The 23,065-nt window shown below is 47.1% G+C and overlaps 5 protein-coding genes and 1 pseudogene across 5 annotated transcripts; 5 read left to right on the top strand and 1 right to left on the bottom strand.

The window, feature by feature from the left end:
• The first annotated feature begins 701 nt into the window (after positions 1-701).
• LOC117853558 (dolichol kinase EVAN) lies at positions 702-5,412 on the top strand. The gene is made up of 14 exons (XM_034735882.2): positions 702-971; positions 1,940-2,052; positions 2,233-2,421; positions 2,514-2,618; positions 2,860-2,930; positions 3,018-3,092; positions 3,198-3,418; positions 3,780-3,969; positions 4,078-4,143; positions 4,248-4,336; positions 4,438-4,552; positions 4,634-4,685; positions 4,776-4,876; positions 4,968-5,412. The coding sequence occupies exons 1-14, from the start codon at positions 763-765 to the stop codon at positions 5,079-5,081; spliced, it is 1,710 nt and encodes a 569-aa protein (XP_034591773.2). The 5' UTR covers positions 702-762; the 3' UTR covers positions 5,082-5,412.
• A 152-nt stretch (positions 5,413-5,564) lies between these two features.
• LOC117850196 (uncharacterized) lies at positions 5,565-7,495 on the top strand. The gene is made up of 2 exons (XM_034732004.2): positions 5,565-5,714; positions 5,793-7,495. Exon 2 carries the CDS (start codon positions 6,047-6,049, stop codon positions 7,334-7,336), a length of 1,290 nt encoding a protein of 429 aa, XP_034587895.1. The 5' UTR covers positions 5,565-5,714; positions 5,793-6,046; the 3' UTR covers positions 7,337-7,495.
• A 1,028-nt stretch (positions 7,496-8,523) lies between these two features.
• Positions 8,524-11,495, top strand: LOC117852573 (eukaryotic initiation factor 4A). The gene is made up of 5 exons (XM_034734709.2): positions 8,524-8,689; positions 9,383-9,455; positions 9,574-9,668; positions 9,753-10,183; positions 10,604-11,495. Exons 2-5 carry the CDS (start codon positions 9,385-9,387, stop codon positions 11,237-11,239), a joined length of 1,233 nt encoding a protein of 410 aa, XP_034590600.1. The 5' UTR covers positions 8,524-8,689; positions 9,383-9,384; the 3' UTR covers positions 11,240-11,495.
• A 687-nt stretch (positions 11,496-12,182) lies between these two features.
• LOC117852565 (UDP-glycosyltransferase 72B1) lies at positions 12,183-13,924 on the bottom strand. The gene has a single exon (XM_034734696.2). The coding sequence runs from the start codon at positions 13,836-13,838 to the stop codon at positions 12,378-12,380; it is 1,461 nt and encodes a 486-aa protein (XP_034590587.1). The 5' UTR covers positions 13,839-13,924; the 3' UTR covers positions 12,183-12,377.
• A 301-nt stretch (positions 13,925-14,225) lies between these two features.
• On the top strand, positions 14,226-15,395 carry LOC117853550 (uncharacterized; annotated as a pseudogene).
• Positions 15,396-16,055: 660 nt separating this feature from the next.
• LOC117851251 (26S proteasome non-ATPase regulatory subunit 2 homolog A) lies at positions 16,056-23,030 on the top strand. Its single transcript, XM_034733036.2, has 25 exons — positions 16,056-16,238; positions 16,326-16,426; positions 16,722-16,842; positions 16,934-16,993; positions 17,129-17,196; positions 17,417-17,459; positions 17,951-18,016; positions 18,112-18,150; positions 18,245-18,327; positions 18,477-18,585; positions 18,665-18,748; positions 18,910-19,068; positions 19,150-19,254; positions 19,336-19,440; positions 19,529-19,669; positions 19,770-19,874; positions 19,954-20,175; positions 20,426-20,539; positions 20,637-20,852; positions 21,633-21,692; positions 21,768-21,881; positions 21,982-22,067; positions 22,159-22,267; positions 22,355-22,533; positions 22,627-23,030. Exons 1-25 carry the CDS (start codon positions 16,128-16,130, stop codon positions 22,697-22,699), a joined length of 2,673 nt encoding a protein of 890 aa, XP_034588927.1. The 5' UTR covers positions 16,056-16,127; the 3' UTR covers positions 22,700-23,030.
• The last annotated feature ends 35 nt before the right edge of the window (positions 23,031-23,065 follow it).

Raw genomic sequence — 23,065 nt, 5'->3', positions numbered from 1 at the left:
TAATTTGCAAGACGAATCTATTAAGCATAATTAGTCCATAATTTAATAATGTGATGTTACAGTAAATATGTGTTAATCATGAATTAATTAGGCTTAATAAACTCGTCTCGCGAATTAGCCTCCATTTGTGTAATTAGTTTTATAATTAGCTCATGTTTAGTCCTCCTAATTAGTATTCGAAGATTAGTTTAGCTCAATGATCCAAACGACCCTTAGTCACCGTATTGCTGCCGATTTGCTGGTTTCTACCTCAACGATTAGTCACTGCAAATTTGAAAACATCTTTTTGCATACCCCAGATGAATTGAACATCTACAGGATCAAATAAAACATGTTAGAACGGAGGGGTTACGATTGGTTCGGCACAAAATTCAGGATGAGATTAGAATTAATTAGGATGCGGTGGTTTCAAACAAAAAAAAATCAGTTCTCTTCGCCAAAACAAAAAACAAAAAATTGCAGTTCTATCAACAAAGAATATTCACAATTACTAGAGTACTCCATGCCCCAAATGTTAATAAGGGAAAAAAAATACTAGAACGGATGCTCCAACAGGTCCCTGTAGTCCCCGAAAAATACAACTAGGTGAAAAACTCATCGGTCACCAACTTTGACCGAACGCGTCACAGGATGATCAGTTGGTCACCAACTTTGACCGCGCCCAACCGCCACGACCACCCACAACCCAAGACGGACGCCGCACCAGACCGGACCGGACCAAACCCGCCCGCCGCGTTAGCGTAACGGGGCCGACCAAAGCCGATGGCCGCCGGGTTCGCGCTCGCCGCCGCGTCCCCGTCGCCGGCGCTGCTCACCGGCGAGCGCCTCGTGGTCTTCCTCTTCGCCGCTCGCGTCGCGTTCGCGGCCCCGGCCCTCCTCGCCGCGCCGCTCGCGGTCCTCGCCGCCGCCGCCCTCGCCGTCGAGCTCGCCGTGGATGGCTCCGCCTCCCCGCTCCGCCGCTTCAGGACCAGGTGCGCGGATGCTTTACCCCCCCCCCCCCCCCCTCTCTCGTTCCGTGCTATCTCCCCCCGTTCAATTAGACTGAAAAGTCTCCGCGATTTGGTTTGCTGCGGGTCAGCGGGTGGTATCCCGCGGTGTGAATTGGGGACATGCTCGGTTTAGGTTCCCCCGTCCAGCGAACTAGGTGCGTAGGAGCTACGTTTTAGTGGATGGTGGTGCTGTACCCTGCAAAGCTCCTGGTGGAGCTGGGAAACCTGAGGCCAATTTATGCGAATGGTTGCTTCCATGTGTGGGATGCAATGCATGCGCAATTGGGGAATAATTAGGGAATTAGCAGATGCACTGGGGATTCAGTTGGATATGTAAGAGCTGACTCCCTTATTCAGTTGGATTGTTGGATTTAACATGCAATGGAAATGCAGACATGAGGTAAGCCCGTGCCTTGTTTGGCTGACAGGAGTGGTAAGGTCAGATTGGAGTATCTCTAGCAGTCTCCCAATAAATGTTTCCCAATAACTAGTTAATAGGGATATCCCAATATCACTTTCACCGTTATTGGGAGATTAGGTTTTGCAGTCTCCCAATAATCTCATCCCAATCCAACTACCCTCACAACTCCTTTATTTAGCGAGAGTTGGGGTGAATTTTTGGGTTATCCCAATAATTATTGGGAAAAAGGAAAGTTAAAGGGAGACTGCTGGAGCACTATTTTCTTATCAACTCTTCCAATATGATAGTTGGATTGGGGAAAGGGAGACTGCTGGAGATGCTCTTAGTGACTTTCTTCAGATTAACTAGGATTCGGTGATTTCCAAGCTGACTTCCATGCTCTTTTGAGGCTACACTGTCTGTAGTTGCTCAACTATTAGTTCGCCTTCTGTGTTCTGTGTGACCTACCTAGTTTCTACTGTTTATGTGTGCTTCTACCAAGACCCATAGTAAGGAAATTATAATGACAGTGCTTTATTGTGTGCTCCAGGCCAGGTGCTTCATCAGGCATACTTCTTGGTGCCACTACTCTGCCGAGTGTCATGCTTTCTCGATTAATCCAGCGGTCAAGGCTCTTACCAGCTGATCCTAATGGACCTGAAGGTATATTTCTGTTCTGTTATCTTGATCGTGTTGGCTATTAAATTCGATTTTCCTGAATTCTACATTTAAATTCATGATTCAAAGTGTTTGTAAAGTGCATTTGTTGTCTGTTTCATTGTTGGTTAGTTTCTTATGTGATGCACACAGTTTACTAATTACAAATCCTATTTCCATTGCCAGAATTTGCATACCTTGAAATGCAGTACTGGGCGGCATCAATCAGCTGTCTCGGTGTGCTGGCTTTCTTCCTTTGGCATCTACGGCAGTCTCCCAGCAATGGAGTTTCTAAACATTTGAAATACGGTCCATTGTTGGTAGCTTTATATCTCGTGACATACTTCTTGTCCTTTCTACTGAAGACTGATGGAGGTAACATGCGTGTTTAATATGCATTTAAATGTAATTTAGGTCTATCATACCCAAGGAAGTTGTCAAAATCACCTATATGTAATTTGTTGTAGGTCTGATGGTAATGACCAATATGGTGTATATGCTCTGCCATGGAGTGGCTGCTGTGATCTTAATCAAGCATATTCTAGAGAAGTTTCCTTCATGTTCATCTTTTGGTTTGTACTTGAAGTCTAAGATGTAATTAGATCTTTTTTTACTCTTCTTTTTTGTCATGTCTGGTTTCATACGCTACAAGAAATTTTATAAACCTTTATATATCTTATAGTTTATGCAAGTTCTGTTACCTTGTGTGATTCTTTTTAGTTTCTGTAATCTATCAGCATATTGCTCAATTACCTTGACTTGGAGATTTCTCCTTTCTTTCCCCCTCATTGTTTAAACTGTTGCATATTTCAGGGGAGGCGCTTCTGGTGTCCAGTGGTCTTGTTCTTTACTTTGGTGATATGTTGGCCCATACACTTTCAAAGGTGTGATTTATTCTACAAGCAAAATGGTGGCAAAGCTGATTTGCTTATTTATTTACTTATTATTTTGTCTTGCATTTGGGATGACAGATGGATTTTTCCATGTCATCAAAAGCATTCATTCACACACCTGGAACTAGAAGCGATATGACCACAATTATTCAGGTAGAGTTGCTTTTGTCTGGCATCGGTGTCATAGCATATTTATCTTTACTCTCTTTTTATTTTTCTTTTTTTTGGGATAACTTTATTCTCCTTTTCTCTTGACAGGGGATTTTACTGGGCCTTTTTCTACTTCCATTGCTATACAAAAGTTCTCTTCAGTTTTGGGATTACTGTAAGGGGAAGCAACGGACAGAAGCAGCTGTGGAACATACACAAAAAAGAATTGGTTCTGCTGTATTCTATACCTTGTTGGTGGTGGTGTTAATGTTTTTAGTACCATCATGGACACACCTTGTTCAAGGTCTTAAAGTGCATCCTTTTGTTTGGTAAGCATTGCAGTTCACCTTTTCCGAAGAGAGCCTGAAAAGCATGCACACAAACAACACGACCTTCTTAATCGTACATGCCATTTAATTTGACACCCTTAAATGTTCCTTTGTGTTTAAATATTGTTTGGTTATTGGGATTTCTTGTTTCAAAATACCTTGTCTTGGAATCGACAGCAAAGTTAGTTACACTGTTTTTCGTGATATATCTATTGCTTCGAGTTTATGACTCCTTGATATATGTGAAATAGGGTAGTTGGACAACACTTTTTGGATGGATTTACATTTTGTGAGATCTTATTGCTCGTAAACTCTTTTAATATGTTGACTTATGTTTGCTAAATGATTCATTATTTCACAGGATTATTAACTACATGTTCACTGATTCACATGAACGACTTGCTTTATGTGCATACTGGATATGTGTGATATGTGTATCAGTTAGAAGGTTCTACAGCATATCAAAGCAGAGCAAAACAGAGAGGATTCTTTTGCGCAAGTATTATCATCTTGTCGCTGTTCTGATTTTCTCTCCTGCAGTTATATTTCAGGTGATTTGTGCATTTTTTTCAGTTCAATTTCCATCTGTGCTAAAACAAAGTTCAATGTCCATCAGAATATTCAGTAGTTTGCGCTGGAAAAATGTTCATGTTTTGCAGCCTGCTTTCTTGGACTTGGCATTTGGTGCAGCATTTGCAGTTTTCTTAATATTGGAGATGATACGAGTAAGGAACCTTTTGTTTTGTCTTCCCAAGTTCTTTTTACTTATTTTCTTTTAATTTGAGTAACCTTTGCTCTTTGGCCTGCAAAATGTTTAACCATGCCTCAGATTTGGGAAATATACCCTCTTGGGCGTGTTGTGCATCAGTTTATGAACGCCTTCACTGATCATCGTGATTCTGAGATTCTTATTGTTAGGTAGGTGTGCTTTAGTAGGCTTCAGTTCCCTCATTTCGTATTTCACCCTTTTTTTTTCATGTCCTGCGGTATGATAAACCTAATATTATTTGTGTTTTCAGCCATTTTTCACTCTTACTGGGCTGTGCACTTCCTAAATGGATGTCATCTGGATTAAATGACCGACCGCTTGCCCCTTTCGCTGGAATTCTCAGCTTGGGGATAGGCGATACCATGGTAAGTTCTGTGTCCAATGTTTGTGATCCGTTAATTATCTTCTTTGATCCATATTATAAATTATCTCCTTTCCTTTTCTAGGCATCAATGATAGGGTACAAGTATGGCGTGTTAAGATGGAGCAAGACAGGAAGTGAGTTTAGTTCCTTACTTTGTTCTCTTTTTGGCCCTTCCACTCTTTGTTCTCTGAACTCTTATGCTTTTGTCTTTTCTGAAATATTAGAGAAAACAATTGAAGGCACAGCAGCAGGCATAACTTCTGTGCTAGCAGCCTGCTCTATTCTGGTGTCACTCTTAGCTTCCAGCGGGTACATTCTTTCGCAGGTTCGACCTCATTCCTTCTTTTAAGCTACTGAAAGTAAAACCAACAAAGCAAGCACAAAATCTTACTGACCATCTTTTCCTGCTGACACAGAATTGGTTATCGCTTTTGATAGCTGTAACATTGAGCGGATTATTGGAGGCATATACAGCACAGCTCGACAATGCTTTCATACCTCTCGTGTTCTACAGTCTTCTTTGTCTATAGAAGTAACCTTCTGTACATCAGACTGATCTTGAGGTCCTCTTTCTGTTTGCTAATATATGCTAGTATATAGTGCAATACGTTATGTCTACATTAGTCGCTTGGTCTCCTCGGTGCGTCAAGTGCCTGATCCAACTAATCACATTATCTGTAATCCTGTATTCAGAAGTTCAGAAGTCCTGCTCTTGGTTGAAGCATATAGGCATAGGAACTAGGAACAGAAGTAGAAAAGCACAAATGAGTCCTTGAGCAGATGGCATTTTGGCATAGTTGAATGTACATAAAGTATTATCTGAACCTTTCATTGGAATATACATGTTGTTCCTCCATACTATACCTGCTGTTCATGTTGGATATCCTTGTGGGGGTATTGCCATGATGGATCAAATTGGCATCTGCTTGTGGTTGTGGAGAAGCTAACAAACTCTTTGCAATGGTTTGCCAGGTTTTGTGTTTTTATGCTGCTCCAGTAGCTGCTAAATCCAAGCAATCCTGGAGTTCAGCACTGTTATCCTTCCATTTTTTTAAATCTTGCTGCAGCCTCTTGAAGTGAAAGAGGGTTTAACTTTCCAAGTCATGTGTGATTTTTGGGGTCCTGACCTGGATACAGGATAGGTGGATAAATTGCTAACCTGGGTATGCCATAATCAATCGTTGGTTGCTAATCCTGCTAAATTTCAACAGTCATCTCACAGTCAAATTTCTTGTGACCAGACAAGGTGGACGCTAAGTACAAGGTGAATCCGCTTAGGAGTTAGCACTATACTCGGACTAACAGTCCCAATGTCCCATACTGGAATCGGATCGGAGTCGGAATCCAGCACCCGTATAGCAAGCTGGAACTGCGGCGGGTTCGATCGTGTCGCGCCAAATAAACGGCACCACCACCACCACCACCATGGCGAAGCTAGCTTCAGCAAGCCGGCCGCCGGGAAGGAGGAGGAAGCAACCGCGGAAGACGGCCGACGATGATCCCCACAAGGAGGAGAAGCATCTACTGGAACCTCCTTCGCCTGCGCCTGCGGCCTGCGCCCTTGCTCCGTCGCCGCGCAGGACCGTCCTCCACCTCCACCACCTTACACTGGGGTGCCAAGCGCTGGCGCACCGCCCTCGGCAGGAGGAGGGACTGGTCGGATCTCGACGACGGGCCGGCGGGCCTGATCGCCGAGAGCGTCCTCCCCGCCACCAACGGCGTGGTCGACTACATCCGCTTCCGTGCCGTGTGCCGCGCGTGGAGGCGGTGCTGCGCGGACCCGCGCGCGCGCGCTCTCCTCGAGGACAGCCGCCTCCACCCCCGGGGGTGGGTCATGCTCCTCGCCGAGGGGGAGAAGCTCCACGCCGCCGCCGCCCCCCACCGGACCCGCCGCCGGTTCCTCAACGTCTCCACCGGCCAGTGCATCCAGGTGGACGTCCCCGAGCTCCGGGACCACGGCGTGCTCCGATCCACCGACGAAGACGGCCTCCTCCTCCTGCTCCGCCGCAAGGCCGCCACCGGGGGTGGTGTCCGCCTGCTCAACCCACTCACGCGCCAGGTCGCCGAGCTCCCGCTCATCACCGGCGACGACCTGCTGGGCTTCTCCCCTGCGCACGTCGGCGAGTGCTCCACAAGCTGGGCCGGCCTCGTGGACGGCCGCTGGGTTTTCCTCTACGGCCACGGATTAGCGGACGGGACGACGCTGGCCTTCGCCAAGCCCGGCCGGCGACGAGCGCTGCTCAAGACCGCCGGCTCGCTCATGCCCACCGTGTCCTTCGCCGGCCGCTTCTACGGCGTCACCACCGACTCCGTCATGGTGGTGGACTCGACGGCCATGGGAGGGGAGGACGACCCGCCGCCGAGGCTGGTGGTGGCCGCCAAGCTGGCCGCGAGGATCCGCAGGATGACGGACACGGCGCACCTGGTGGACAACGGCGGCGAGCTGATGCTGGTGCACCGGAGGATGCGCCGTGTCCGTGGCGGCGCCGACGGCGAGTACGGCGACGATTACAAGAGGACGTGCAAGGTGTACCGCGTCAACCTGGCTGCGGGGAAGGCGACCCCCGCCGCCGCCGCCGCCCGTGGCCGCGCCATCTTCATCGACCATTCCCGCGCGCTCGCCGTGTCCCCTCGGGTGTTCCCGGTATGGATGCTTCTGATCATCGTTTTGTGCTCTGTGGAGTGTGGGCTGATCATGAACGGGAATGTGCCGCTCAAGAAGTGCGTCAATGGAGGGTGCTCGACTGATGCAAACTGTCAATCCACTGTATCTGTGTGTATGTGATTCTCCCATTCCTTTGGAACTTCGGGATCTGAAAGTAACTTGGAGCGAGTGCCATATCACAATGCGATGGCTGCCCTGTTGTGTAGGTTTGTGAACTTGTGATCAATGGCGCCGCGTTGTGCAGGTGAGGCGAGCTGGCGACTCTCCCACTTGTGATGAGTTCAGAGCGTGTGCATGTGTCAAATCGGCAAATCCTTTGAAGTTTCTCTTTTAAAATCCCCATGTTTCGTACCCAAAGGTTCCTAAACAACTTCCCTCTTTGAACATGCATGGAATCCGAGAGACGCTGAATTGGAGCCTGAACCCGAGCTGAACTTTTGGTATTGGTGAGCGAATTTCCCCGGTCCCCTGCAGAAGTTGCCGAACCGTTTCTTCCTCGAGGAGGACCACCGCGCCGGAGCACGAGGAGCTGTGCGTGCGCGTCGGAACTTGCGGCTGCCCGTGGCGCATACGTGAAGTCGTGAGCCGCGTCACGTAGCGTGTTCCATACTTCCATGCATGCTGTGAACGGAGTCGACACGAACTCGCATCGCATCGTTACACGGGCTCCTTCGTTCCGAAGGAAACGAAACGGGAAACCTCTCTTGCTGGCAGCTGGCCCCACATGTCATGGACACGCGAGTACACGCAAGCGGTGACGTGAGGTGACGCGCAGGCCCCGATCGGGCCGCCGACGGGCGACGGGGACTCGCCGCCGACGTAGAGGGGAGGGAAGGCGGCGGCGTGGGGGCGGAGAGAGAAAGGAAGGAAATAAGGCCTTAGTTGCCCAACTTTAAGATGCAAAATCACTGTTGTAGCACTGTAGCACACTGTAGTGTTTCCTTTGTATTTGTAAATTATTATCCAAATATTGACTAATTAGGCTCAAAAGATTCGTCTCGCAAAGTACAACAAAACTGTGCAATTAGTTTTTAATTTCGTCTACATTTAGTACTCCATGTTGGAAGTTTGAGGGTAACTAAACAGGCTCTAAAAGGCCCAGACGCGGCGCGCACGGGCCCAACTCCGAAACGACCCAAGCCCACCGCACGAGCACCAACCAAACCCTACTGCCTTTGCTGTGGGCGTCCGCCACACCCACCCACACGCACACGACGCGAAGAAGCCGAAGAGGGAGAGAAGAAGGGAACGAGTCGAGCCGCGCCCCGCCTCCGTCGGAACCCCTTATAAAGCCGCCTCCCCCCAAACCCTCCCTTCCCCTAGTCCCTGTTCCTCCCCCCCAACGCAAAACGCCACCGCCGAATCGAACCCGAGACGCCGATCTCGGATTCGCAGCCGCCGCCGTCGCACCAGCCCTCCAGCGTCCACCTCCTCGCCGCCCGTCGTCGCGCTCTCCTCCCCGCCGCTCGTCAGGTAACGCCGAGATCTGCTTTCCCGTCTCACTCCTGCGCGCTTGTTTCGGATGGGGTTTGCTGGCGCTCGATCTGGGCGCGCCGTTCGTTTCTATCGGTTTCCCGTGGTTCGTCGGGTCTGTCTATCGGCGGCGGGGCCGGATCTGGGCGGATTCGGAGGTAAAGTTGGTGTTCCAGGTGTGGAGATGCGAAAGGTTTTCGTGGCCTTCGCCGACCCTGTGCGAGGGGTTTGAGACAGGCGCGGCGCGAGGGATTTGGTTTGTAGAAAATTTTATTAGGTTCAGGAGGTGTCTAGGCTTTACCTGCAGATTTCATTGTCGTGTAAGCATGTTATTTTAACAGTTAGCAGCACTTTATTAGTATCAGATTTCGTCTGTTGTGGCTGAGTAACGATATTTAATCCCGTCTCGCCTTCAAGTTTGTACGCCAAAGTCTCGTACGTGTTGTTGTGAACCTCGTCTTATAAAAGGTTGGTTGTTGCACTGTTAGTCATGTTTGGTTGTTGTACTGTTAGTGATGTTTTTCTAGCCCTGTACTGTTAATGATGTTGATAAGCTTGTGCAGAAAATAAGGCCCAGTGTTTCCTGTACTTACCTTCCCTGTGTTGTACTCATCTCTGTTCGGCGTGGCTGTTCCAGCATTTATTTTTTATTGCTGTTGGTTTAACCTCCTCCTTTTATTCTTTACTGTACAGCCATGGCAGGATTGGCACCAGAGGGTTCCCAGTTTGACGGCAAGCAGTATGACAACAAGATGCAGGAGCTACTGTAAGTCATATCACATCAGTTTTGTTTATTCAGTCACTTGACATGTATTTAGCTTACTTCTCTGTTTTCTCTCATAACTTGGTTCCACGGATTTACAAAAGTTAACTTTCTGTACCAGAACTGAGGAGTTCTTTACCTCGTATGATGAAGTCTGTGAAAGTTTTGACAACATGGGGCTCCAAGAGAACCTTCTGAGAGGCATCTATGCCTACGGTATGTAAAAATTCTATGCTTCCTGAATTTCATTCAATGGTTATAGCTTTGATCTGCTCTATAAACATGCTACTTCATTTGCAGGTTTTGAGAAACCATCAGCTATTCAGCAAAGGGGGATTGTTCCCTTCTGCAAGGGGCTTGATGTGATTCAGCAGGCGCAGTCTGGAACAGGAAAGACAGCTACATTCTGTTCTGGAATTTTGCAGCAGCTTGATTATGGATTGGTTGAGTGCCAGGCATTGGTTCTTGCTCCAACCCGTGAGCTTGCACAGCAAATTGAGAAGGTCATGCGTGCTCTTGGGGACTACTTGGGTGTCAAAGTGCATGCCTGTGTTGGTGGGACATCTGTCCGTGAGGACCAAAGGATTCTTGCTAGTGGTGTGCATGTTGTTGTGGGCACACCAGGGCGTGTGTTTGATATGTTGCGTAGGCAGTCCCTACGCCCAGACAACATTAAGATGTTTGTGTTGGATGAAGCTGATGAGATGCTCTCTCGTGGTTTCAAGGATCAGGTTTGCTTCTTACTCCTCTTTATGTTACAACTTTGGTGCTATGATCATTCATGCTTTATACTTGTTATGCTGCTACTTAGTGTTTTTTGTTTAGTTATGTTACATGCACTCGTGGTTTATCCAGTTGTCTGCTGACAGTTCGATTGATGTGGAATGTGACCAAAAACATATCTGATTGTTAGAGTTGCATGATCTGATTAAGTTTAGGAGGCTTGTAATTTTTTACTTTGTATTCAGTGCCTGATTAAGTTAAATGTTACTAGCTTAGTAGGATTGTAATTTTTACATGATTTCAGTGCTTAGTAGAATTGTAATATGCACTGAGAATGTTTCTGACCTGGTTGTGCTTAGTCTAATCTTCCTAAACCAGATTTGAAATGTTCATGTCCTTTGAACTGACATGTGTGCCATTTGCTGCAGATCTATGATATCTTCCAGCTTCTTCCATCAAAGATCCAGGTTGGTGTGTTCTCTGCTACCATGCCCCCCGAGGCCCTTGAGATTACCCGCAAGTTCATGAACAAGCCTGTCCGGATCCTCGTGAAGAGAGATGAGCTCACCCTTGAGGGTATCAAGCAGTTCTATGTCAATGTGGAGAAGGAAGATTGGAAGCTTGACACACTCTGTGACCTGTACGAGACCCTGGCCATCACCCAGAGTGTCATCTTCGTGAACACACGCCGCAAGGTGGACTGGCTCACAGACAAGATGAGGAGCAGGGATCACACCGTCTCTGCCACACACGGTGACATGGACCAGAACACCAGGGACATCATCATGAGGGAGTTCAGGTCCGGGTCCTCCCGTGTGCTCATCACCACCGACCTGCTTGCCCGTGGTATTGATGTCCAGCAGGTCTCCCTGGTCATCAACTACGACCTGCCGACCCAGCCTGAGAACTACCTCCACCGCATCGGCCGTAGTGGTCGTTTCGGGAGGAAGGGTGTTGCCATCAACTTTGTCACCCGCGACGATGAGCGGATGCTGTTTGACATCCAGAAGTTCTACAACGTGACCGTCGAGGAGCTGCCCGCCAACGTAGCTGACCTTCTCTAGATTGTGTCCTAGGTGTCTGCTAAGGTGCTGGATAAAGAAGTCTGTTTTAGTTAAAAAGTATCGCCAACTTCTCTATGTTCTGGAGGAGTGGTAATGAGTTCTACTATTTGAATTGTGGCTAAGGATGGTTTTCTAAGCTTTTCCTTCTATGCAACGTTTGTGAAAAATTTTGTAGCGTGTAGAGTTGTGCCGCAGCCTGGGATAGCTGGGCGCTGAGACACTGCTGGAGTATTATTTTACCTTCATTGTTAAGCTACCATGCCTGTCCTGTGCTCTTGCTTTTCTGTGCGTAAATCAACTGCCTATTTGCTGTTTCTAACGCCGTTACAGGGTTTTGATTATGTTCTTAGATGTGATGGATGTGATAACCTTGGTGCTATCCTCTTGCTGATTCCTCCCCCTTGAAAAAGCGACGCTCGATGGTTGGATTATTTTTATCCATGGGTAAAGTGCCGCATACATTATTTTCATATGCGCCATGCTGATGGTTACGCAGACACGCCCCATGCGTTGGTTGGCTGGCCAGCCAGCTGGGGAATCAATCGGTTCCATCGGAAAATAGTTGCGTAAAACCAACTTGCAGTGGCTGAACTTGTGATCACGAGGGGAAGGGCGCATTGTCTAAGCGGCACGATGGTGCACGAGCATCTCAACTGCCATGAGAGGGCTTAGTAAACTACTAGGAACAAATTGGTGTTGGGCTGTTGGCACTACATCAAACATAGGGGGGGATGGGTTGCATTGTTTTTTGCTGGCTTGAAAATGTAAACAAATTGGAATCAATCCAGATTTGTACGACTCTGCGGAGCATCGTACGCAAACCGCCGATGTGCACAGCCGTTGCAGGAGTGGACCATGGAACTGCTGTAGGTACTATACTAATGGCACTGAGTTTCCCATGAAACGATGAAAGAACACAAGCTTCAAGTTTCTTGACAAATCATAACAAAAAACACACGGGAACCATTCGATCGCCAGGAATTTACAAGACATGATTACGATCATGAAAGTGTAGCTGACTGGACCAAGAGTACAGGCACTGAGGTACACACGAGTACCATTTTGCTTGCAAATTCTTTCTCTGACAGAGAGAAGAATCGCCATGCTTCAGATTTTTGTACACAATGAACATTCAGCGTTAATCAGCTTCACTAGCTGCCTTCCACTTGTTCACAACTTCAGCGAGTGTCTCGTAAGACGCGCCACCGGGCTCGAGCCCGCTCCTCGCCGCCGCCTTGAGCTCCATCACCTTTACACACGCCGCCTCACCCTTCTCGCCGCCTCCCATCATCTCCTTCACCACCTCCGCGGCATCTTCGGCGAGGACCAAGCCATCGTCCCCAACCTTAGGCCTCAGCGCCACCATGGTCTCCTCGCAGAGCATCACGGTGTTCTCCCTCTGCTCGGCGTACAGCGGCCACGCGATCATCGGCACCCCGGCGGCGACGCTCTCCAGCACCGAGTTCCACCCGCAGTGCGTCAGCATAGCCCTCGTGGCGCGGTGGCCGAGGACCCTGGTCTGCGGGGCCCACGAGGGGATCACGTGGCCGAGGCCCTTGGTCCTCTCCACGAACCCGGGTGGGAGGAAGCTCAGGGGGTCGTCCTTGCTCCGGGAGCCGTCGTAGTAGCTCTCGCCGGGGTTGGCCCCGCCGCCGTCGGTGGGGCTCCGAACCACCCAAAGGAACCGGTGGCCGGAGAGCTCCAGGCCCCGTGCGAGCTCCTCCGTCTGCGCCGTCGACAGCGCGCCGCCGCTGCCGAATGACACGAACAGCACGGACCTCTCCGGCTGCGCGTCGAGCCAGTCCATGCAGCCGGTGGTGTCGGCGGCGGGGCTGCTGCCCGCGGCGTGCTGCCGGATGACGGGCCCGACCGGGTACACTGGCGGGCGCCAGGGCTCAGGCCGGCGGAGCACGGCGGCGGCGCCAGGCTCGACGGCGTCGAAGGTGTTCACCAGGATGCCGGCGGCGTCGCGGTACCGCTCGCCATGGTGGACCATCCAGCGGTACGCGTCGCTGGCGCGGTCCTGGAGCGGCTGCAGGAGGTCGGCGCCGGGGACGGGCACGCAGCCGGGGAGGCGGAGGGGCTCGGGCTGGTCGCGAAACTCGCCGGCGGCGAGGTCGGCGTCGAGGCGCGGGAGGTGGAGCATGAGCGAGAGCATCAGGAGGTTAGACGGGAAGAAGAGGTACCCGGGCACGCCGGCGTCGCGCGCCGCGCGGAGCGTGTCGGCACCGAAGAGGTCGGCGACGAAGGCGACAAGGTTGGTCGTGGACCTGAGGCCCGAGAGCACCTCGGTGAGCGCCAGGACGGAGCGCTGGGCCTCGACGGAGAGGAGCGTCTCGATGGCGGCGCCGGTGGGGATGTCGCCGAGCGTGACGGCCGGGAGTGACGCGGAGCCGACGGCCAGCGGCAGGGACGCGAGGAAGGCGCGCTGCGCGGCGGAGTCGGAGCTGGCGTAGGTGAGCACGGTGGCGGTGAACCCGTGCGCGTCGTGCAGCCGGCGCGCCAGCTCGGCCAGCGGCGCGACGTGGCCCATGCCCGGGGACGAGAGCAACACGACGTGCGGCGCCGCCGCCGTAGCGTTGGTCTCGCTGCCGCGCATTGTCCTTCGCAGATGGTGGAGACGACCTGTGGTTTTCTTGACGGTGGAGGGGAGGCGAGATCGAGCACCGTGATTCTCTTTTTGGCTTCTTGGTGTGAAGTAGAGATCGATGGCGCCAGCTATATATAACTAGTCAAAAACCCCGCGTGTTGCCGCCAGCACAATAATGCATCTAGTAACATTCGGCAATTTGAAATGGAAAAATACATTAGTCGTGCAATAAATAATATTTAAGGAAATAATATTCCCTCCGTTTCAAATTGTAGGTCGTCTTGATTTTTCTCTAGATATACACTTATATTTAAAATGACCTACAATTTAGGACTAGGTAATCAAAACTGCCGTCGGCCCAACACGGGAGGGGGGGGGGAGCCATGCTCCGCCTCGCCCGACCCACGGGAGCGGGGGGAGAACGGGAGCGGGGCTCTCCCCTCTCCCGTGTTGGGCCGACGGCAGTCTTCATTACCTCAGGTGGGCCTGGACCTTCATGATTGTTGTTTTAATGGACATTAGGAGGTCGTTAATATTTCCCCCAACAAAAGGTTTGCTTGTGGATGCCCTCGTGGACACGATTAGGGGGGTGATCATGGAAAAGATAGCGATGAGGTAGCACATCGCTAATAGACTTGAAGGGCCAATTCTTGATAGTGTGATCAATGAGCTGAAGATGAGAAACTTGAAGTACACGATCAAGGGGAGCGGTGGACTTAAGGCTGAGATATCTGGATTGACTAAAGACAACTATTCTTGGAGGCAAGTTGTGGACCTTGAATTGAGAACATGCTCATATGGTCAGAGGCAAATTTCTGGTAAACCTTACACCCATGCTGTTTGTTTCATATTTTCATTGAGACAAGTTAAACTAGAGGACTATATGCATTAGTACTACTCACTTGAGCATTTCAAGGCTGCTTATCAATTTGAAGTCAACCCGATGGTTGACAAGTCAGAATGGCGTGAAATTGATACTAGGTTTGAGATGTTGCCTCCAAAGCTAGAAAGATCTACAGGTAGGCCAAGAGTCAAAAGGATCAAGAGTAGAGGTGAGCCAGGAAAAAAGGGGCCCTTACCAATGCAAAAGATGCTTCCAATTTGGACATATTGAGAAGGGATGCCGTGAGCCCCCAACTGAACTTGGTGTTGAATTACCACCTTCACTTCCTTCCAAATCTAGGTTGAATTACCACCTTCATTTCCTTCCAAATCTAGGTAAATTAAGCTCCTGTCATTTTATTACTATGCTTTGTTTCACCAACATTTTTGCTGCATAATGGCTTGATTAAATTGCTGCTGTGTAGGAAGAGGGAAGGAGAGGCTGGTACTTCAAAATCCAAGAAAACTTCTGAAAACTCCAAGGCTGGTGCAGCAAGCACCTCAACTGCCTTAGTTGCTTAAGCACCAGTTAGTCCAGGAGTAATTACAAGACGGATGTCATCTTCTACTTCTACTCCAACAAGACCACCAAATACACCACTAAGTCCAGGGCCTACAAGAAGAATGGCAACTCAACTTGACATCTCACCAGGAGGAATTGCTAGGAGGCTGATTATAAACTAGGCTGGTTGTAAAAGCTCATTTTGTGTTGTGTGTGCTAGTGTGATCCTTAAGTAGACCACGTCGAACTATTTGTTGTGCTGAATTAGCGATGTATGAACAGCTACTGTGCTGAAGCGAGACTTGACTGCTGCTGTTTGCTTTATGAAATTGACCCAGAACATGTTGAAATGATGCCCTTATGTTGTCGATCGATATTTAATGCATATGCTGCCATGGACAATATGTTTATGATTAAATGTTGCCAGTTCGTCACATGTGCATGCGTTTCTTATGGGTTATAACGGTTTGGGGTATTTTTGTTCAAGTTAACAGAACTGCTGCCAAAATCTAACAGAATGCTAATTCACGTTAACGTTTCAACCTTTCAGTTCAGTGATATTTTACAGAAGTTATGATCCTTCAGTGCTATGGAACCAAGTTTTCCAAACATTTTTTATAGGACAAAATTGGTTTGACGAACGTGTTGGAGATGGCCACAAAACCTGGAGGTCGGCACGCTACCGTCGCCGAACTGGGCTGACGGCTGACCGAACTGGGCCGAGCCCACTAGAGAGAGAGTTCGGCTTCGCCTCAGAACTGGGCCTCGTGACGGTGAGCGGAGAGGGGGAGGGAGGACTCGCCCTGCGTGCGGCGCCTCCTCGCATCTAAAGGCGATTCCTTTCCTCAGTTTCCTCCCCTCTGCTTCGCGTCTGTTTCTCGCCAGAAGTTCCACCCGTCCGCCGCCGAGCCGTCATGGCGCCGGAACAGCCGAACCCCGCCGCGCCGTCCGAGCACTCGCAACCTCCGCCGCCGGCGGCGGTTAAAGGGAAGGAGAAGGCGAAGAAGAAAGAAGAGGACGATCTGGTTTGTCCGCTAAAAAACCTCGCCCTATTTTGCTTCGATCCGATCTGATGTTTGGCTTGGACTGACGTGTTCTGTTCGATGGCGCAGTCCGAAGAAGACCAGGCTCTTAAGGAGCAACTGGAGCTGTACGTCCTGCGAGCGCAGGACTCAGATCCTGGTGTCCAGAAGCTCGCCCTCGAGAGCATGAGGTAGATTCAGTTTGCGTTTCCCCCTGTAGCAAAGTTTGTGTGGTGCGAGCTCACTGTTCTAGGTTTAAAATTTACCATCACTCCCCTAGCAAAGTTTTTGTGGTGTGGGCTCATAGTTCTAGGTGTGGGCTCATAGTTCTAGGTTTACGATGTGTGGTTGAATACTTGAATTCAGCATGCCGTATGATTTCTTTTCGCCGTAGGCTCAAAATTAAGATGAGTTTGATCGCTGCTGCTGTAGTTTTGTGCAAACCCACAGCTTGTGTAACTCCTTTTGCTGTCACTTAATCTGCAGGCAGGAGATCCGCTCCGCCACAAGCTCAATGACTTCTGTTCCGAAGCCGCTGAAATTTCTCCGCCCACACTATGGAACCCTCAAGTCCTACTTTGAGACCATGCCAGAATCTGAGCTGAAGGTATGTGTGAAGTGCTGATCACCCAGTTGTGCTGTGAGTTGTGATTTAGATTGGTTTGATACAGTGCTGATCTCATCTTACTGTTTCCCAGAAATACATGGCGGACATTTTGTCGGTGTTAGCTTTGACAATGTCCCTTGAAGGAGAAAGGGTATGTGCCTGCTGTATTCACCCCCACTGTGGTAGACTAGATATTCGTTTTTTGTTGGGGAAAAAAATTCAGCTATTCCCATGCAACTCCTTGTGCCCATCTGCGAAAATGTGATTTCCTACACATTATTTTCAGGAGAGCCTGAAGTATCGATTGTTGGGCTCTGAAGGTGACATCGGGTCATGGGGTCATGAATACGTAAGGTATGAACAAATCAATAAACCTTTATACACTGTTTACATACTTGGTCACATCCAGTTCAACTTATGACAGGCATGAACCTTTTTTATACTAGCTTTATTTCAGAGGAAACTTTTTGCATATCATCCTGAAATGCTGTTGTTGACTATTTCATCAATATCTCAAGAGATGTCTATTTTGCCTGTTCGTTTGGATTTACTTCATTTTGTGTCTCATGTACAGGAATTTGGCCGGTGAGATCGCACAAGAGTTCCAAAAGCGTCAGGTTGACCTCATATCCATGCTATAGTAGAATTCTTGAATCCTTTTGTAATGTTGTTATAACTTAGTGTGCCTGTTTCTTCTATTTAACGCCCTGTAAATGTTTAAAACTTTGTTCTTTGGTTGTTTTTGTCTTAACTTCCTACCACATTGAAATTTTAGAGTTTTGAATCGCATGAGCTTCTACTGTTGATTGTTGCATAGTTGAAAGTCACAGCATGTTTTCATTGATAAGGTTGGCATGGTAAACAACTGCATTTCATTCCTTCCTGGCTCATTTTATGTGTTCTACCCCATTTATCTAGCATTTCTAGTCCCACGTACCTGGTAACCAAGATCAAATTTCATTGCAAATTGCTGCAAAACCTTTATTGTTTCTTGTTTTATTTTTCTTTTCATGCTACTGGGCAATAGTGGAATTAAGTAGTGGACCCTGTTTATTCTGTTCCATTTTCTAGCTTTCAAAGCTCTAATGGTGGTTTTCATTGTTTCCAGGATGATGACTTGCCCATTGATGCCCTAATGGAGCTCGTGCAGCAAATTATTTCCTTTCACATGAAGGTTTGTTCTGATTAGAGTTCATGGTTGAATGTTTATTCTCTTCTCTTGAATTTTTAGGTGTGCTAACTTTTTTTATCTTCTGTTATTTTTATTAGCATAATGCTGAACCTGAGGCTGTGGATCTTCTGATGGAGGTACCTTCAATCCATATTACTTGTTCTTCTCAGAGTACACCCCAATATTTCTCGCGAATGAATATACTGATGCATAAATTTCATTCGTTTGTAGGTTGAAGACCTTGATTTGCTAGTTGAGCATGTGGACGCTACAAACTACAAAAGAGCTTGCTTGTACCTTACTAGTTCATCCAAGTAAGCATGCATCTCTTTGTAACATATTGTGTGCTTTTCTGTGGTATTGCTTTTGCCCTCTATGTCAGAACGAATGTGGAACTTAGATATACTTGAATTTCAGCGAAATTAAACTAACACTTTTCTGTTCCTGAACGTGAAACGTGCAGATATCTTCCTGCTCCTGATGATATGTTGGCACTTGACATAGCATATACCATCTATATGAAGTTTGGAGACCTTGCAAGTGCTTTGAGAATTGCTCTGCAACTTGACAAAGTGAGTACACAATTAGCTCATGCCATACCACTTCATTTAAGAACCAAACCCATATTAACACACGTTTAAATGTCCGTAGCCCATGCAGTATGTGAAGCAAGTGTACACATCAACTGATGATTTTCTGCTCAAGAAACAGTTCTCATACATCATAGCACGCCATGTAAGCCCCTCTCCACCCCCATTCTCCTCTTCGTATGTCATATACCATGTGTGCACATATATTCATAATCATGGCAAGTGGCTAGCACACAACACTTAGATGGACCTCATTATGATCTTGTTTTCCCCTGGTTTTGAACCATCATCTTTCCTCTTCTGAAGGGTTTGGCTATGGAGATTGATGATGAGATAGCTTCTGATGACAATGACAAGGAGGTTTTGCAAGAAATAGTTAATAATACTAAGCTGAGTGAGGGATACCTTACTCTTGCTCGTGATATTGAGGTCATGGAGCCAAAATCTCCAGAGGATATATACAAGGTGATGTATATTTACTGCTTACTGTATTTGGTGGCACAATTCAGTCATCATCCATAATAATTGTGGTTGTGCAATTTGTAGGTCCATTTGATTGATGGCCGTGGTGCCAGCTCTAGTCTTGATTCTGCAAGACAGAATTTGGCTGCAACATTCGTCAATGCATTTGTGAACGCTGGGTTTGGCCAGGTTAGCTTTTGAGATGAAACAGTTGTGGTCCTGTTTGTGAGAAAATAGTGCATCTTAAGTTTTCTTATATACTTCGTGCAGGACAAGTTGATGACCGCTCCATCTGATTCGTCCAGCAGTGGGTCTTCTGGAAACTGGTTATTCAAGAACAAGGAACACGGAAAAGCCAGCGCAGCAGCTAGTCTGGTATAATTACAGTATTCTTTATGTTTTTAACCTGAGAATCTTGTTTTTGTCTGAACTATCCATTAACAGTTAAATAACTTGTTTCCAGGGAATGATTCTCCTGTGGGATACTGATTCTGGGCTTGCTCAGCTTGACAAATACTTGCATAGTAATGATACTCATGTTGTTGCTGGAGCTTTGCTAGGTATTGGAATTGTCACTTGCAGCGTGAAGAATGATTGTGATCCTGTATGTTACTTTACTTTATTATAAACCTCTTGATCCCGTCCTCTCTCCATGCATCTTCTTTTGCCCCCCTACCCCCCTAATACCCTAACCTTTCTGCCAGGCGCTTGCTATTCTCATGGAGTATATTGGCAAGGATGACTCAAACATTCGTATTGGGGCAATATTGGGTCTTGGAATTGCATATGCTGGTTCCCAGAAAGAAGAGGTGGAAAATTGTGCTTACTGTCTTACTGTCCCATTGATCTGTTACATGTTTCTTATTAATATCGTTTCTTAAATTTCAGCTGAAAATGCATCTTTCTGCTGTGTTGGGTGACTCCCAATCACCTCTGGAGGTCTTGGTCTTCTCAGCCATTGCCTTGGGATTGGTGTTTGTTGGTTCTTGCAATGAAGAGATTGCACAGTCTATCATATTTGCCTTGATGGAGCGTAGTGAGGCCGAGTTGTCAGAGCCTATTATACGGTTGCTTCCCGTTGCACTTGGCCTTCTATATCTTGGAAAACAGGTGATTTAAGCAACCTGGAGACTTCTGATTTCAAACTTTGCAATTTTGTTGAGTAGATTAAGTATTCAAATAAATTCCTGCTAGGATTAAACATATCTATCTGAAGTATCTTCCTGTTTACCCTGTTGCCACATGCCACTTTCCAATTGTAGGCTAGATGTATGTCCCTGCCCTTTTAAAGGTCACTTTTAGTGGCTTTCAAAGATGTGTTTAGCTATTACTGAACACTGATAGCCAATTCATATTTCAGGAAAGTGTAGAGGCTACTGCGGAGGTCTCTAAAACATTTGATGAGAAGATAGGGAAGTACTGTGATGTAACGCTAATGTCACTGGCATATGCCGGGACAGGGAATGTGCTTAAGGTATTTAATATCACTGGAAAAGGTTTCTAGCAACTTCAAACTTGTACCAAATTTGGGTTGTTTGATTTGAATAATTGTATTCCAACTCTGCTTGCAGGTTCAGAAACTTCTTGGCATTTGCTCACAGCATCTTGAGAAGGGTGAAACACACCAAGGGCCAGCTGTCCTTGGAATTGCTCTTATTGCTATGGCTGAAGAATTAGGAGCTGAAATGGCCGTACGTTCACTTGAGCGTCTTTTGCAGTATGGCGAGCAGAATATCAGACGTGCAGTTCCTCTTGCTCTTGGTATACTCTGTATATCTAATCCCAAGGTATGCGGATAAGTTGGTCTTACATCCTAAATATCTCAGAAATATGAAACTCCTGCTCAAATCATTTATGCCTGATCAGTGAAGTGCTAAGAACTTGGATTTCATGTAAAACTGTATTATATTTGAATCCTTTTGGAGGTTTGTAAATTGACAATTGTTACATGCGCTTGGAAATGTCCCTCTGATGAGACCATGAGTTACTGCATGAAAGGATGCACTTGCACCAACAAACACACACAACAAAGCACATGTGCTATTCTCAATGTATTATTGATATAATTCTTTTATAAAAAAATGTTGACCACAATCTATGGATCAAAGTTTGGTTTGTAAGCTAACTCTGTTTTTCGTTTCTCAATTCAAAACCTTTTCTTCCCTCTTACTGTTAATATAGGCCCAGAACACAAGACTTCAAGTTGGATCTAGTGCCATGTTAGAAATTAATCATATCAAAGCAAGATAGATTTTACTGTAACGCTAAAATTTTGCTTGGTGTCCTCATTATTTAAAGTGTGGCCAAGTTAACTTCGCTGTGTATATCATAAACCAAATTGTGATCTACATCATATATGCCTATGCAAGGTTCTGAATTTTGTGTTACACAATTTCTTCTTGTATATTCTTCTTTCGAATCACAAAAATACTCTGTTCTGTTTGGGAATGTGACGATTTAAACATTTAGTAGTTTTTCAGTGGTGCATTCACTTGAATAGGTTGCATAATATTGCCAGGACATTTAGTAGGTTTTCGGTGGTGCTTTTCTAATACTTGTCTTCTCAGGTAAATGTGATGGACACACTGAGCAGATTGAGTCATGACGCAGATGCTGATGTATCAATGGTTCGTATTTTTTTTTGTATCTAGCTGTTCCTTTCTTACTTAGTCAATCTTACATCCTAATTACACTTTCTCCAGGCTGCAATCATCTCATTGGGTTTGATTGGTGCTGGGACAAACAATGCCAGAATAGCTGGCATGCTTCGCAACCTTTCAAGTTATTACTACAAAGAAGCTGCTCATCTGTTTTGTGTAAGCATAGCTCCACAATGATCTTTTGGCATCCATTTACTATGATGGTTTCTTGGTTGTGTAAGTTGCATGTGTTGACTAATTTTGTTGTGTTCATCAGGTAAGAATTGCTCAGGGGCTCGTTCACCTTGGAAAGGGCTTGTTGACCCTTTCTCCGTACCATTCTGATCGGTTTCTTCTTTCCCCGTAAGTGACTATATCTGAATACCCAATTCACATGTGAATACCACTGGATTATGCTTCAATCTTTTTTCTGTTTTCCTTGTGGTCTTTCTAGGATGGCACTGGGAGGACTTGTAACTGTTTTGCATGCCTGCCTTGATATGAAATCCACCATCCTAGGGAAATATCACTACATCCTTTACATTATTGTCCTGGCAATGCAGGTATGTTTCCATAGCCAATTGTTACCACATCTATGAATGCATTAGAGAACTGTTGGATATTGTGGTTGAACTCTATTTTGCCAACAGCCTAGGATGCTTTTGACCGTGGATGAGGATCTGAAGCCCCTGCCTGTTCCAGTCCGGGTTGGGCAAGCTGTCGATGTTGTTGGTCAGGCAGGAAGGCCCAAAACGATTACGGGCTTCCAGACACATTCCACACCCGTCTTGCTTGCCGCAGGGGAGCGTGCTGAACTAGCTACTGAAAAGTAATAATGAAGTTTGAACTAACAATGTGTTATACACCCATCTGTATATGTTTCTCCCAGGAAATCTAATTACTGTTGGTTTGCTTTGTGCAGATACATTCCACTCACACCAGTACTGGAGGGCTTTGTAATTCTCAAGAAAAACCCAGAATATCACGAGGAGTGAGAGACAGTACGCCTGATAGATATGATGCTGATTCCGGGGCTCGCCTGCACCGCAACCTCATAAACCCTAGTGGCAGTCCTTTTATGGAGCCTTGTTATGCCCTTCCATCTCTTCCTCGGCACTTGCCGGTGGTTCATCAAAGAGTTGTAGCTTTTCAGAGAAGTTGTAGCTGACTTAATCGCATGCTTGGTTGTGTGATGACATACCAGTTGGATATGCATGCCGGGGCACGAAGGTGTTAAGTGTTGCTGTTTACTTTTACCACCAGCTGTATCTATGTACCGGAATTACCGAGGGAATGTTTAGAACTGAAACTGACTCGTTGATGCGATGGCACAGTAGCATTTTTTGGCTTTTGACTCGCGT

Source organism: Setaria viridis, chromosome 1, assembly GCF_005286985.2.
Source record: "Setaria viridis chromosome 1, Setaria_viridis_v4.0, whole genome shotgun sequence".
NCBI classification, from domain to species: domain Eukaryota; kingdom Viridiplantae; phylum Streptophyta; class Magnoliopsida; order Poales; family Poaceae; genus Setaria; species Setaria viridis.
This window is presented reverse-complemented; position numbering and strand designations above follow the sequence as displayed.